General features: G+C 29.3%; 4 protein-coding genes across 6 annotated transcripts; all 4 read right to left on the reverse strand.

Annotated features, from left to right (window-relative positions):
* Positions 1 to 2,111: 2,111 nt before the first annotated feature.
* Positions 2,112 to 4,863, reverse strand: LOC109860693. Of its 2 annotated transcripts, none has more exons than XM_020439973.1 (7): positions 4,616 to 4,863; positions 4,286 to 4,368; positions 3,998 to 4,188; positions 3,693 to 3,915; positions 3,370 to 3,620; positions 2,531 to 2,741; positions 2,112 to 2,434 (listed from the first exon to the last, which is right to left on the reverse strand). In XM_020439973.1, exons 2-7 carry the CDS (start codon positions 4,315 to 4,317, stop codon positions 2,194 to 2,196), a joined length of 1,149 nt encoding a protein of 382 aa, XP_020295562.1. In that variant the 5' UTR covers positions 4,318 to 4,368; positions 4,616 to 4,863; the 3' UTR covers positions 2,112 to 2,193. The 2 variants fall into 2 exon arrangements, with proteins under 2 accessions (XP_020295562.1, XP_020295556.1); XM_020439967.1 differs by lacking the exon at positions 4,616 to 4,863 and adding an exon at positions 4,477 to 4,606.
* A 566-nt stretch (positions 4,864 to 5,429) lies between these two features.
* LOC109860669 (deoxycytidylate deaminase-like) lies at positions 5,430 to 7,406 on the reverse strand. Of its 2 annotated transcripts, none has more exons than XM_020439946.1 (7): positions 7,299 to 7,406; positions 6,898 to 6,977; positions 6,661 to 6,809; positions 6,285 to 6,498; positions 5,946 to 6,196; positions 5,610 to 5,817; positions 5,430 to 5,528 (listed from the first exon to the last, which is right to left on the reverse strand). In XM_020439946.1, exons 2-7 carry the CDS (start codon positions 6,915 to 6,917, stop codon positions 5,486 to 5,488), a joined length of 885 nt encoding a protein of 294 aa, XP_020295535.1. In that variant the 5' UTR covers positions 6,918 to 6,977; positions 7,299 to 7,406; the 3' UTR covers positions 5,430 to 5,485. The 2 variants fall into 2 exon arrangements, with proteins under 2 accessions (XP_020295535.1, XP_020295527.1); XM_020439938.1 differs by having other exon boundaries at positions 6,631 to 6,809.
* Positions 7,407 to 8,571: 1,165 nt separating this feature from the next.
* Positions 8,572 to 10,829, reverse strand: LOC109860681 (deoxycytidylate deaminase-like). The gene is made up of 6 exons (XM_020439956.1): positions 10,488 to 10,829; positions 10,217 to 10,398; positions 9,792 to 9,999; positions 9,203 to 9,474; positions 8,867 to 9,083; positions 8,572 to 8,793 (listed from the first exon to the last, which is right to left on the reverse strand). The coding sequence occupies exons 1-6, from the start codon at positions 10,508 to 10,510 to the stop codon at positions 8,748 to 8,750; spliced, it is 948 nt and encodes a 315-aa protein (XP_020295545.1). The 5' UTR covers positions 10,511 to 10,829; the 3' UTR covers positions 8,572 to 8,747.
* Positions 10,830 to 11,057: 228 nt separating this feature from the next.
* Positions 11,058 to 12,238, reverse strand: LOC109860636 (deoxycytidylate deaminase-like). Its single transcript, XM_020439871.1, has 4 exons — positions 12,005 to 12,238; positions 11,663 to 11,898; positions 11,362 to 11,575; positions 11,058 to 11,280 (listed from the first exon to the last, which is right to left on the reverse strand). Exons 1-4 carry the CDS (start codon positions 12,025 to 12,027, stop codon positions 11,169 to 11,171), a joined length of 585 nt encoding a protein of 194 aa, XP_020295460.1. The 5' UTR covers positions 12,028 to 12,238; the 3' UTR covers positions 11,058 to 11,168.
* Positions 12,239 to 12,534: the final 296 nt, after the last annotated feature.

Genomic DNA, 12,534 nt, shown 5'->3' on the forward strand with positions numbered 1-12,534 from the left:
AAACATAACCTCTCAGTGTGTTTATTCATAATAAACTAAACAATAGAAAACAAAATATTACCAAATTATTAAAAAATTAAGTGTTATAATTTACAATTTGCAATGGACAATTTAAATGTGATTGTTTTATTTGCTATGAATAATGGCAAAAACGACACTATACATTTTGAGGTTTTCAGAACTCATTTTCTCTTACATACAAATCAAAATTATCCGTGTTTACATTTCTCATATGTGTGTTGCCATATTCTTTTACATGTTACGCTTAGGTAGCAGAGAAAAACTTCGATGGAAAAAATGGCGTCCGCTCCCTAAACATGTTGAGTAGCGGTGACTGAGCAGAGTGCGTTCAGCAGACACTCACCCAAGGCTGTGTTCAGTTAAGCAAGATGGAACGAACTAATGCAGGAAATGCAGGAAATACAGGAATTCATTAGTTCCAATTCCTGTATTTCCTGCATTTCCTGCATTAGTTCGTTCCATCTTGCTTAACTGAACACAGCCCAACAGTTGTACAACAGTTGTATCTGCTGAACGCGACCATTAGCTTTGCTCAACAGTTGAAACAGCACTTGAGCGCTGGTGCTAAAGCGCCAGTGTCTGCATGAGGATCCAGGCTTAGAATGATTGTTACTGCATGATATATAAAGGTAGGAAGTATATTACATTGTTATGACCTTGTGACACTAGTACTAAAAATATACTCATATCAGTGTGTACAACACAGATGCATTTTTTACGTCTATATCCCTATGTATCACATTTATCGTTTAAAAGTGGAGAGGACATAGTGGTTTCGCGGCTTGAGTGCAAGAGTTGCGAACACGCGCATCGAGGACCTAGAATTTTTAAGTATCTATGGTTCAAAACCTCAGGAATTTTTTTAGGGCTAGTCTATTTTAATCGAGTTGATTGATTGAAAAATGAACCAAATCGGACCTCCAATAATTAATTCGAGTGTAATTTCGTATTAATCTCGCTCTCAAAAGCGGTCTTACAAATAGTCACGTCACTTGAGCACGTGTCTGAGATACGCATATATGTAATACTCCTATATTGCTAGTACGGTGCCGACCTGAAGCTCACCGTTACGGTGCAGACAATATAGTAGCCTCTCTCTCCAGCTGCTTTGTGCGCATGTAGCGCATAATGACGCTCGACCATCTATGCCCATATTTGGACTTCGTGCGTCTCCCTTTCTCGGGCCTCGTGCCTCTCATTGCGAAGATACGCGACTAGCAATATAGGAGTATTACATATATGGAGATACGCCACAGATACGCCACTGTGAAAGACTACCGTTTATCGAATGGTTAGTATGATACTTGCACTTGTAATGATCAAAGAAACGCGGTATTCACAATCAGCCTGACATATAGATAAATTCTATAGGTCTAAGAGAGGCCATAAGTGCACTAAACAAAACTAAAGCATAAAGATAAAACTATAAAAATATAAAAATTACAAAGATTGTAATGAGCAAACCAATAATTTTTAAACCGAAAGCGACAAGCAGATGAAAAGAAATAATTTTTGTGATACTTACTCAGAAGAAAAGAATAAGCAGACATAAAGAGATAAATTTTTATATAAATGAAAATCAAACAACATATTTTATATATTGTTTAAAGTATATTACGTATAGTATTAACTTATTATTTGCATTTAAAACTCAATAATTAATACATTTATAATTTTTTTCAAAAGTATGTATTAATTTATTAAGTATTACATTAACACACATATGTTCAGACAGAGAATATTTTTATAGTAATAATAGAAGATAGATTTACAAATTGTGTATATATATATATATATATTAAGAAAAGAAAATGATGGTAATAGATTATTTGTTGACATATGTCGACAAAAATACGTGTAATCTTTACACACTCTTTATTATAATATACATATAAACTAAAAAAATGACTTTATGTTACATAAATTAAAAACAAAACAAAAACCATGTTCTTTTTTTCTTTTTAGTTTTTGTTTGTGTCTTTTCATGTTCTTTTTTCTTTTCTCCTTTATCTTGTTCTTTTTTCTCTTCTTCTTTATCTTGTCCTTTTTTCTCTTCTCCTTTATTTTGTTCTTTTTTCTCTTCTCTTTTATATTGTTCTTTTTTTTCTTCTTCCTTTTCTTGATGTTCCTTTTTTGTTTGATTTTGTTCAATGGTTTTTTCTATTGCCGTATTCAATTTTGTAGAACTTTCATTTTTAATGTGTGTGTGTGTGTGTGTGTGTTATTTGCAATTTGTATTTGTCGATTTTTCTTTCTTGTTCTTCTTTTCTTTTCATCTGCCGTTTTTTTATGTTCTTCTTTTACTTTTTGAGTAAAAAACGATTGTTTTTTGTTCTGATAACTTCTAATGCTACATTCAAGTCTGTAATAACTTTTAAAAATTTCTATGTTTGAAATCTTTCCATTAAATTGTCTGAAAACATTAAAATATATCATAAGAAATTAAAATTATCGTATTTCCTTGCAGTTAAGAAAAGAATAACAGTACAATTTCTATAAATAACAATACCTGTATTTTATACTATAAGCGTCAAATATCTCTTTTGCAGCTTTTGTTTCATCATCAATATTTTCACACAAGTATTTAACTGTTTTTATGCCAGACTGTACTATTACTTCCGCAATTTCATTGCAAGGAAAAGTAGTGACATATATTGTGCAGTCTTCAACATCACATGAAATACTTAGAATTGAATTAATTATAAAGTCTGCGTAACATACTGCAATCACAAGAAAGTATATTTATAATCAATTATGACTTAAGACTCGTGAAATTACCAACAAGATATGTATAAGGCCTTACGAGCTATTCTCAAGATGTTTTGAGTAGAAACTTGTACGTGTATATATATACATACACATGTAACAAATTCAACTTGTAAATTTTTACAAGTGAGTGTTTTTTGAGTTGAAAACTCAATTCTTAAAATCATACGGGATGCCGAATTTGCATCTCACATATGACAGACCCCGGATACCCCCCTAACTAATTTTAAAATTTTGCGAAAAAAAACTCCTCGGCCAGGAGTCGAACCTGGAATCTCCGGCTTTCCGTGCCATCGCCTTCCCTGTTAGGAGGCCTAAAAAAACTCAAAAAAAACTCACTTGTAAAAATTTACAAGTTGAATTTGTTACATGTGTATGTATATATATACACGTACAAGTTTCTACTCAAAACATCTTGAGAATAGCTCGTAAGGCCTTATACATATATTTATAATAATACGTTAAGTAAAAAAACATTTTGTTTATATATATACATACATATTAAGCAATATTGTACTAAAAATTAACTTGCATTGTACTCGTACAAATTGTTATATCGTTATCGGTAATCATGAATTATACCATTGAAGTATGAAGCAGGAATGTTTTGTTGTAGAGAGTTTTCTATTTGATTCATTTTTCTAGAGAGGCTGTTATATTCAACGCCGACAATAACGTTATTCTTATTAATAATGCATGCACCAATTCTTTCCACATTTTCACATTGTTTTGAAATAAGAAGCGCTATTCCCATAAAACATTCCTCGTTTGTCAATCGTGAAAATCTATAATAAACTTTAGGAACAAGCTTGTTATAAATTGTTGTACATTCCCTGGAAAAAATCAAGAGCTATTTTATATAGGACGTTGGTACAATTAAAAGTAGTAATTAAAATAATACTCACTCGTAAGTTACGCCATTAGCAGCAAATATTTTTTTTGCGGCTTGTATTCTTTTTGTAGTATACATGTAGTTGCGCTTCATATCACAATATATTATTTTTTTTATGTCGGATGATATTATTCTTTTTGCACAGTCATTACAAGGAAACTTTGTAACATACATTGTACATCCTTTGACATCCGTTGAAGTTTTATTTAAAATAGCTGCCGCTTCTGCATGGCACACTATAATTTAGTTAAAAGAACATTATTAATACATACAATTTCTACATAACATAGAGCATTGTGTTATATATTTTGTTATTACAAAAAAGAGATCTCATGTCTTCGTCATTATTCCATCCTTTGTGTATAGTGTTATATCCAGTTCCGACAATCCTTTGATTACTATTAACTATACACGCACCCACAGGATAACAATTTCTTTCGGATAGTTTCTCAAGAAGAATTGCTATTCCCATAAAGTATTCATCTGAAGTAATGCATGGCGAGTTTTCTCTAAAAAGCAACATTACAGTTACCGAGCATAATTTATCTTTATTATAAACAAACATTGTGTAATATTATATTAAATTATATATAAAATTTTACTTACATTTCGAAACTTGTTTTTGGCTGTAACTCCATTCTGGATTATGAATTTCTAATGTTATATTTGTAGAGTGTAATTGTTTTTGACTAAAAATAAATCGCTAAATATGTAAGTTTTATAACATCGTTGATATGTAGTGACAAGATAAACGTTTATAACAAAGAAAGTAACGATTAATGATATAAAACATTCACATCAGCTGTAAACTATAAAATCATGTAGTCAAAACAGTTTGTATAAATGTGAATAAATGACAGTTTCTAAGCACACTTGTATCTATCGCACTAAGAGCTCTTTCCACAACTGCTTTGTAAGTATACATGTTTTTATTACCACGCCTTTATAAGTCAACGTTGGGGAATCCCTGAAAGGCTTGCCAACCATTTATTCACGACTCAAGGTTTTCGTAATTTTCGAGATATGATCAAATATTCATTTCATTTCTTTCTTTAGGTTGTCCTTTACAGACTATATATATAATGATCATCCATAATTCCATGAACTTTTCCAATTAAAATAAAGAGTTCTCTGGACATCATTATCATACGACTCTTACTAAATGCTCAGAATGATTGATTGAAACTATACTCAGTGTGCACAGATGCACTTATCGTGTCTGTATATATATGCATCTATATATCCATGCATCAATGACTATCATATAAAAACATAAAGATAAAGTATAAAAGTATAAGAAGATACAAAGATAATGTCGTAAAGTGATAATTTGTAGACTGAAAGTGAGATATAGACGTTTGAAAATTGTACGTGGACTTCGGATAGCGGTCTCGTTTTAAAAGTGCCGGCCTCGAACGTGTTAATAATATACGGGTACATATAGCTACAGGTTTATAGAATTTAGTGAATTGTTCTTATACAAAAAAGCATACGTTATATAATTAATAATGTGTATTTCATTATTGTATGTAGATATATACATATAAATTATACGTAAGTACAAATACATAAGTATTGAAAGTTTTAATTCTTAAATAATAAGTAAAACACCAATACAATCCAATATTCAACATACAAGTCAAGTTGTTAACAAAGTATAAAAATATAGTTTTATTAAAACAGAGGAAAATCATATTTATAGTTTCTTATATATTTTTAGTCTTTTTTTTAACTTGTTTACTTTTTCCGCGCTTTTCTTTTCTATTCTTGTAATTTTCTTTCATTATTTTTTTCATTATTTCTGTTCTACTTAAATATTTCTATTCTTGCAATATTTACATCACATTGTCTGAAAAAAATTATTACATTTCTTTGCAGTTATATTACTAAATTAATAATTATTTTTAAATTAACAGTTCTTTCTAAATACCTGTATTTTATACCAACAGCATCAAACATGTTCTTTGCGATTTCTGTTTTGTCATTAGCATCTTCATGCATATATATTACTGTTGTTATTTTAAACTGTAGTATTACTTTTGCACATTCATTACAAGGAAAAGAAGTAACATACATCGTGCAGTCTTTCTCAACATCGCATAAATTGTTTAAAATCGCATTAATTTCTGCATGACACACTATAGTAAAAGATATATAAGTGTTTTCATAATAATTCATTATTTTTTATTTTATTTAGAAATGTATTTAAAAATTAACAAGTATAAAATGAAAAGAGAGCCTTTTTTAGAAATTTTATTGTTTGTACCTTCAAAGTAGGAAGCAGGAACTTCTTCATTTACACAATTTGTTGGTATGGTATCTAATCCTCTGGTTAATCCATTATAACCAATTCCGACGATAACTTTATTCTTATTAACAAGGCATGCCCCTATTTTTTTAACTACACTTTTACTTCGTTTTGAAGATATATATGCTATTCCCATGAAATATTCGTCGTAGTTTATACGCGTATATTTGTCTTTAGGAATCCGCTTGTTATAAATTGAGTTATAACTCCTGAAAAATAACCAAAATTTTTTTATATGTAGAATCATCTTATTTTTAATATAGTGATATAGATATGTAGTAATAAATATATAGATACTGATAAACTACGCCAGCGGCATCAAACATTTTCTTTGCGGCTTTCACTCTTTTCGTATCATTAAATTCCCTATTACAATATATCACTGTTTTTATACCAGATTGTATTATAATATTTGCACAGTGATTGCAAGGGAACAGTGTAACATACATTGTACAGTCTTTAACATCTCTTGAATTTTTATTTCGTAGAGCAACAAGTTCTGCATGAAATACTATATAATTCAATTTAAAAAATTATTAATACATACATATACATTATTTGTAATAGTAAGATATCTGTAAGCACTATATTATATTTATTATATATATCTATGTATTATAATTTTTTATATATTCTGTCATACCATAAAGAGATCTGTCTTTTTTATTCTTACATCCATTAGTTAATCCATTGTATCCTGTTCCGACAATTATTTTATTATCATTCACAATACAGGCACCTACAGGGTAGCAATGTTCTTCGGTTCGTTGTTCAGAAAGAATCGCAATTCCCATAAAATAGTCATACCAATCAATGCGAGTTCTTTTTCAAAACAAAGTAACAATATTCAATATAAGTTTTTTATAAAGCAACCTATTTTTTAATACATCCAACTAAAAACTTTTCTCACCCATTGTATAATTCTGTCATTGTCACAATTAAATATTCTTGAAAATGTAATCAAGACGTAATATATTATATATATATATTCTGTAAATAATATATTTTTTATCAGTATCAATATTCTTCGAAATATATACATATATTGATATGTATCGATTCTTTCGCTGCAAACAGACTTTGTCGATTCTTGTATCTTCGACAAATAGTTTTTCTCTACATATTATTAGAATTATATACTAATATACGAATATACGAATTACGAATAGCAAACTGACCAATAAACACACAGTAGCGTCAGCTTAAATATAACGTCCGCAGCAAAACAGTTAATATAAAATTTGTTATTCTTAAATGATAAAATTATATGATCAAAACAATTTCTGCGTGTAATGATAATATTTTACTTACTTCGCTATCGAATTTTGCAGACGTGTCTCGTGGTGTGTCTCTAAGTGTTGTAAATTACTGTTGATTCACGTACTTTATATCAGTTCCCCATACTGGGAAATCCCCGAAATATATATTATTTATTAACTATGAAAAATATATCTTTTTATACACTTACTAATAAATGTAAATCCATTGTATTCTAAAGCGCACACGAGCTTTGATAAGATATAGTTTTATAAAAGTCTGCGAAGAACAATTAAATTTTTATATTTCTTAAATCATGCGTACATATATAAATTATTATCTTTTATGTAGATAGTGAACATATAATACAATAACTTTACTTCCGTAATATATTCATCTTTTTAGTATCTAAAGGCTTTGTTCCTTTATACTGTTACTCTTTGATATCTATCAGAGCTATCTTTTCAGAATATGATGTCATTAGCGATAATGATTCACATATGTGTATACTGGATTCAAAGCAAAAAGAGAATCCTACTGAGAAAGAAAAGCGTGCAAAGTAGAGATAGCGTTGCGTACAGGATTGGCGGAATATTTGCTTTGTCCGATTTCTCTTCTCGATTTGAACCTAGTATATATGACACAGTAAAAGAATTTTATTATATTATACAAAATATTAAAATTGTTTAAAAAAAATAATGTCCTATATTATTATTATATAACTGCTATTATATAACTATTATTATATAACTGTTCAGTAGAAATTAGCGTTTAGTAAGTTTAGTAAGAGTAAACTTCAATAAAGCTGGGTACTTCAATAATGCAACACGAATATATTGCACGGAAAGATTAAAAAACTACTGATTATCTATCGGGTAGAATTATCTAGAAATGTTAGTCACGCGTTAGCCAATCGCTAAAGTTAGATTCTACTCTTCTCTTAATTTTTGTTAGGCGCAGGAAGTTAAAAACGCACAAGATGTTATATGCTAGCACGTAACTCACGCGTTTTATTTGTTGATATCGTAAAAGCTTGTATTTAAATCTCGGGGCCCAGTCTCACCAAAAGTTAGTTAAGTTAATCGATGTGACCGTCAATATTAATCATTTATAAATATTTATATATGTGGTCACCTCTGATTCAATTCAACTTAACTAAAGCGATTAATCAAATAATAACGAAATAATCATATAATCAATTAAATTTGTTGGAGACAATAACATTTGTTCTAAGTATATTTGTAATATTTTTCGTATATTATGCTACATTATTTAGACAAAATCAAATATCAATTTAACTGGTAAAAATAATAAGTAAACTTAAAAACTAGTTTTAATTTTTATTAAAATCATTATTTTTAGTTATAATAATTAACACAATTATACATGTTTTTAAAAATAAGTGTTTGTTATGCGAGGAGGCTTGAACTTGTCATTTTATCAACTTATTGTTCTTTCATTGAAATGATCTCTAGATGTATTCACTCTGTATTTCACTGCAGATTAAGTTTCATAAATTTCTATTCTTTCTTTTGGTGGATTGTATTCGCTAAAAAATAAACACATTCATAAATTTTTCTTACAGAAATAAATTGATAATAATAGTTTAAATATAATAATACCTGACAGATACACCAGCTGCTTCCAATAATTCTTTTGCAACTGTCATATCAACGTTGTTTTGTTTATTTGACATGTATACCAGTTTTGTTATATTATAGTCTATAATTTTTTTTGCACATTCAGTGCAAGGATAAGAAGTGACGTACATTGTACAATCTTGAAGATTGTCTGCATCTACATTTTTGTTTAAAATTGCATTAAGCTCTGCGTGACATTCTACAACCAATTAATAACTTATTAACAATGTTATTCTAATATATTTCATTAAAATATTGCCATATGTTACAAACAAAGTATTATTGTCAATCATATTTATATGTACATATGTGATATACCTTTAAAATATCCATCCTTGGATTGATTATATTGATTATATTGATTGTATAAAAATATTTTTGGTATGTCATCCATTCCTCTAGGCAATCCATTATATCCAATGCCAACAATAACATTATCTTTATTAACAATGCATGCACCAATATTGCATACTACATCTTTACTCCGTCTTGCAGACAGATATGCTATTCCCATACAATATTCTGCTACATCAATTTGCAAATATCCATATCGATGAAGAGGCACTCTATACATTATACTTTCATATGGCCTGAGACACATCAGAAATGAAGTTTATTATGTGCATTACACAAATGTTCTTGTGATTATACAAAATTTAGAAATTAAGAAATTTATATTATATTTATAAACAAACAATAAGATAATAAAATAATAAAATTAAAAAAAAAACAAATAATAAAATTAAAAAATTAATTACAACGTTATTTTAAGTACAAGCATTTATAAATAATCCCATATAGAACAAAACCTCTATTAGATGTCCATTAGACATCAACAGTTCTATGTGATATTTAATCGTATAGACGTCTAATGTGAAGATTTTGTCCTGTGTGGGATAATACGTACATGTAAGTAACGCCACTGGTAGTAAACATATGTTTGGCAGCTATTACCCTGTCTACATAATTATCACATAGATATATTACTTTTTTTATACCAGCCTGTATTATAGCTACCGCACACCTATTACAAGGGAATAAAGTAACATACATGGTACAACCTTCAGTACTGCGTGAGTTTGTGTTTCGAATAGCAATATGTTCCGCATGAGATGCTATAATCAAATAAGAAAACAATTATTAATTTTATTATTATTATTATTATTATAAATGATACCAAATGTCATTAACAATGTCTATATATATGAATATTTTCTACATATATGAAGTAATATATTTTATATGATTATACATATGTATGCATATATGCTCATATATATCATAAAATGTTACACACACATCAACACAGATATATAATATCTCTTTTTATACTTTTTCCTTTCTCGGACTTCGTAGATCCTTTAGGCAACTTATTATATCCAGTTCCAATAATTATATTCTTATTATTAACAATACATGCGCCAACCATGTAATGTTGGTCTTTACATCGTTTTCCAGATAGAAAAGCGATTCCCATAAAATACTCTTGCCAAGAAATACGTGGCAATCTACTTCTGAACAAAAAATTGTTAATATTATCACACAAACACGTATCTTTTTTATAAACATATATTTTAAATATTATCACAAAAATTTTACTTACCTCTTAGAAACTGCTGTTGACATTGTAGATCAAGTTAAATTAAATTAAAAAGTAACACAAACAGTATGTACTGTGTTTAGTGTGATATTTTAAAAATTTTATGTCAAAGAGAATTTTTTAGACTTTAATTGTCTTCATCATGAGACTTACACTCAAAATGCTTATGCTGCTACTTAATACAATGGAGACAGGGGAATACCCTATGTCACAAATATCTTTAAAACCATGACACTAGTGTAGTAAGACTGTGTGCAGTGTGCTACAGACCTATTTATCACATCTATATATTCATGTATCAATGACTATCAAAAGTAAGATATACACAGCTTCATCCAATCAGCTGAGTCAATGTCGCACCAAGCTAAACTATACAGATAAAAGCATAGAAAGTTTTATATAGATAAATTTTTTTTAGATTAAAAGTAATAGAAAGGAATGAATCACTTTACATTATCAGAAGAATAAGATAAAGCATGTATACGTAATGAATAAACAATAATACAAGAACAAAAAATCATAAGTAAAATATATTTTGTTTGTTTTATTTACACAAACACACATGTATTTACACATGAAATGTATAAAAAAATATCTAAAGTATAAAAGGCACAGTTTTTTTATATAAGTAACAACTTCAGATGTAATGTGTCTACATTCTACACAAACAATTAAGAGATGATTTTAATGTTCTGAGTCTTCCTGTTTTGTTGGTGTACATGGCAACTGGTTCATTACTGTCCAGTTAACATTACTGAAATCAATTTCTATTTTTTTATTCTTTGGAATATATTGCCTGAAACACAGATAGGAATTATTCTAAACTCTTGTAATTTTAAATACGCTAAACATTTAATACACTTCTAAATGACAATACCTATACTCAATACCAGCAGCATCAAACATTCTCCTTGCTGCTATTGTTTGAATCTTATTAGCGTTTTTATCTGACATATATATTACTCTCTTTATCTTAGACTGTATTATTACTTTTGCACAATCGTTGCAGGGGAACAAAGCAACATATATTGTGCAATTTTTTACATCACTTGCATTTTTGTTTAGAACAGCATTAAGTTCAGCGTGGCATACTGCAAATTATTAAAATAACGCTCTCTTTACGCATCTCTCACTCTTATATTTGTACGTTGTGAAAGAATTGCATTTGTTTATTTTACCGTAAAGATATTTTGTGTCTAAACTAGTACGAGGACCACTGTTCCATGGAAATTCATCATCGTCGCATCCCATGGGCATGCCATTGTAACCGATACCGACGATTCTCTTATCATCATTGACAATACACGCACCGACTTGGGTAACGGGATCCTTACTTCGTTTCGCCGAAAGGAATGCTATTGCCATGAAATACTCGTCCCAATCGATGTACGATGTTCTTTTAGAAGTAACGTTTCTGTTTGTCAGTTATTAAATTATGATTACCAATTTATCAAGAGCTTGCACATATCTCAGTATTACACAAAAACATTTTTCTATACAATAAAAAACTCATTATATACCGTTTGCACAAATTTTCCGCCATTATTAATTAAATCTCTATTACACTTCACTAGACACACAATTCAAGATATCAATTGCAACTAATCCACTCTCATAAATATATATATATATTTTTTTTATATAACCTTATGTTCAAATACTCTTCCTATATATACAATTATGTGATCTTTCAATGAATTCTAACCTAAACGTATAAGCTAAAGATATGAATAAAAATCCTGATTTCCCGCCAAACTTGCTTTGTTATCTGTTCTTGGTTTGGTTGGGTGCATTTAGGGTTTGTTCTACAGTACAGTCGTAAGCTGTAAGGCTGGATCCTCATGCAGACACTGGCGCTTTGACACTGAGCGTTGATTGGTGTTAAAGCGCCGGTGTCTGCATGAGGATCCAGCCTAAGTCGTAAGAAATTGACCAATCACAATTGATTATTCTTCTGTGATTTGTCTGTGATTGAAGCTTGCGACCATTGTAAATCCGGCTAAGTGTTGTTCAGTCAAGTCATTATCGTTGCAACTTCACGCAAGTACGT

This window comes from Pseudomyrmex gracilis, unplaced genomic scaffold (assembly GCF_002006095.1).
Source record: "Pseudomyrmex gracilis isolate BER0280 unplaced genomic scaffold, ASM200609v1 scaffold_8, whole genome shotgun sequence".
Lineage (NCBI taxonomy): Eukaryota > Metazoa > Arthropoda > Insecta > Hymenoptera > Formicidae > Pseudomyrmex > Pseudomyrmex gracilis.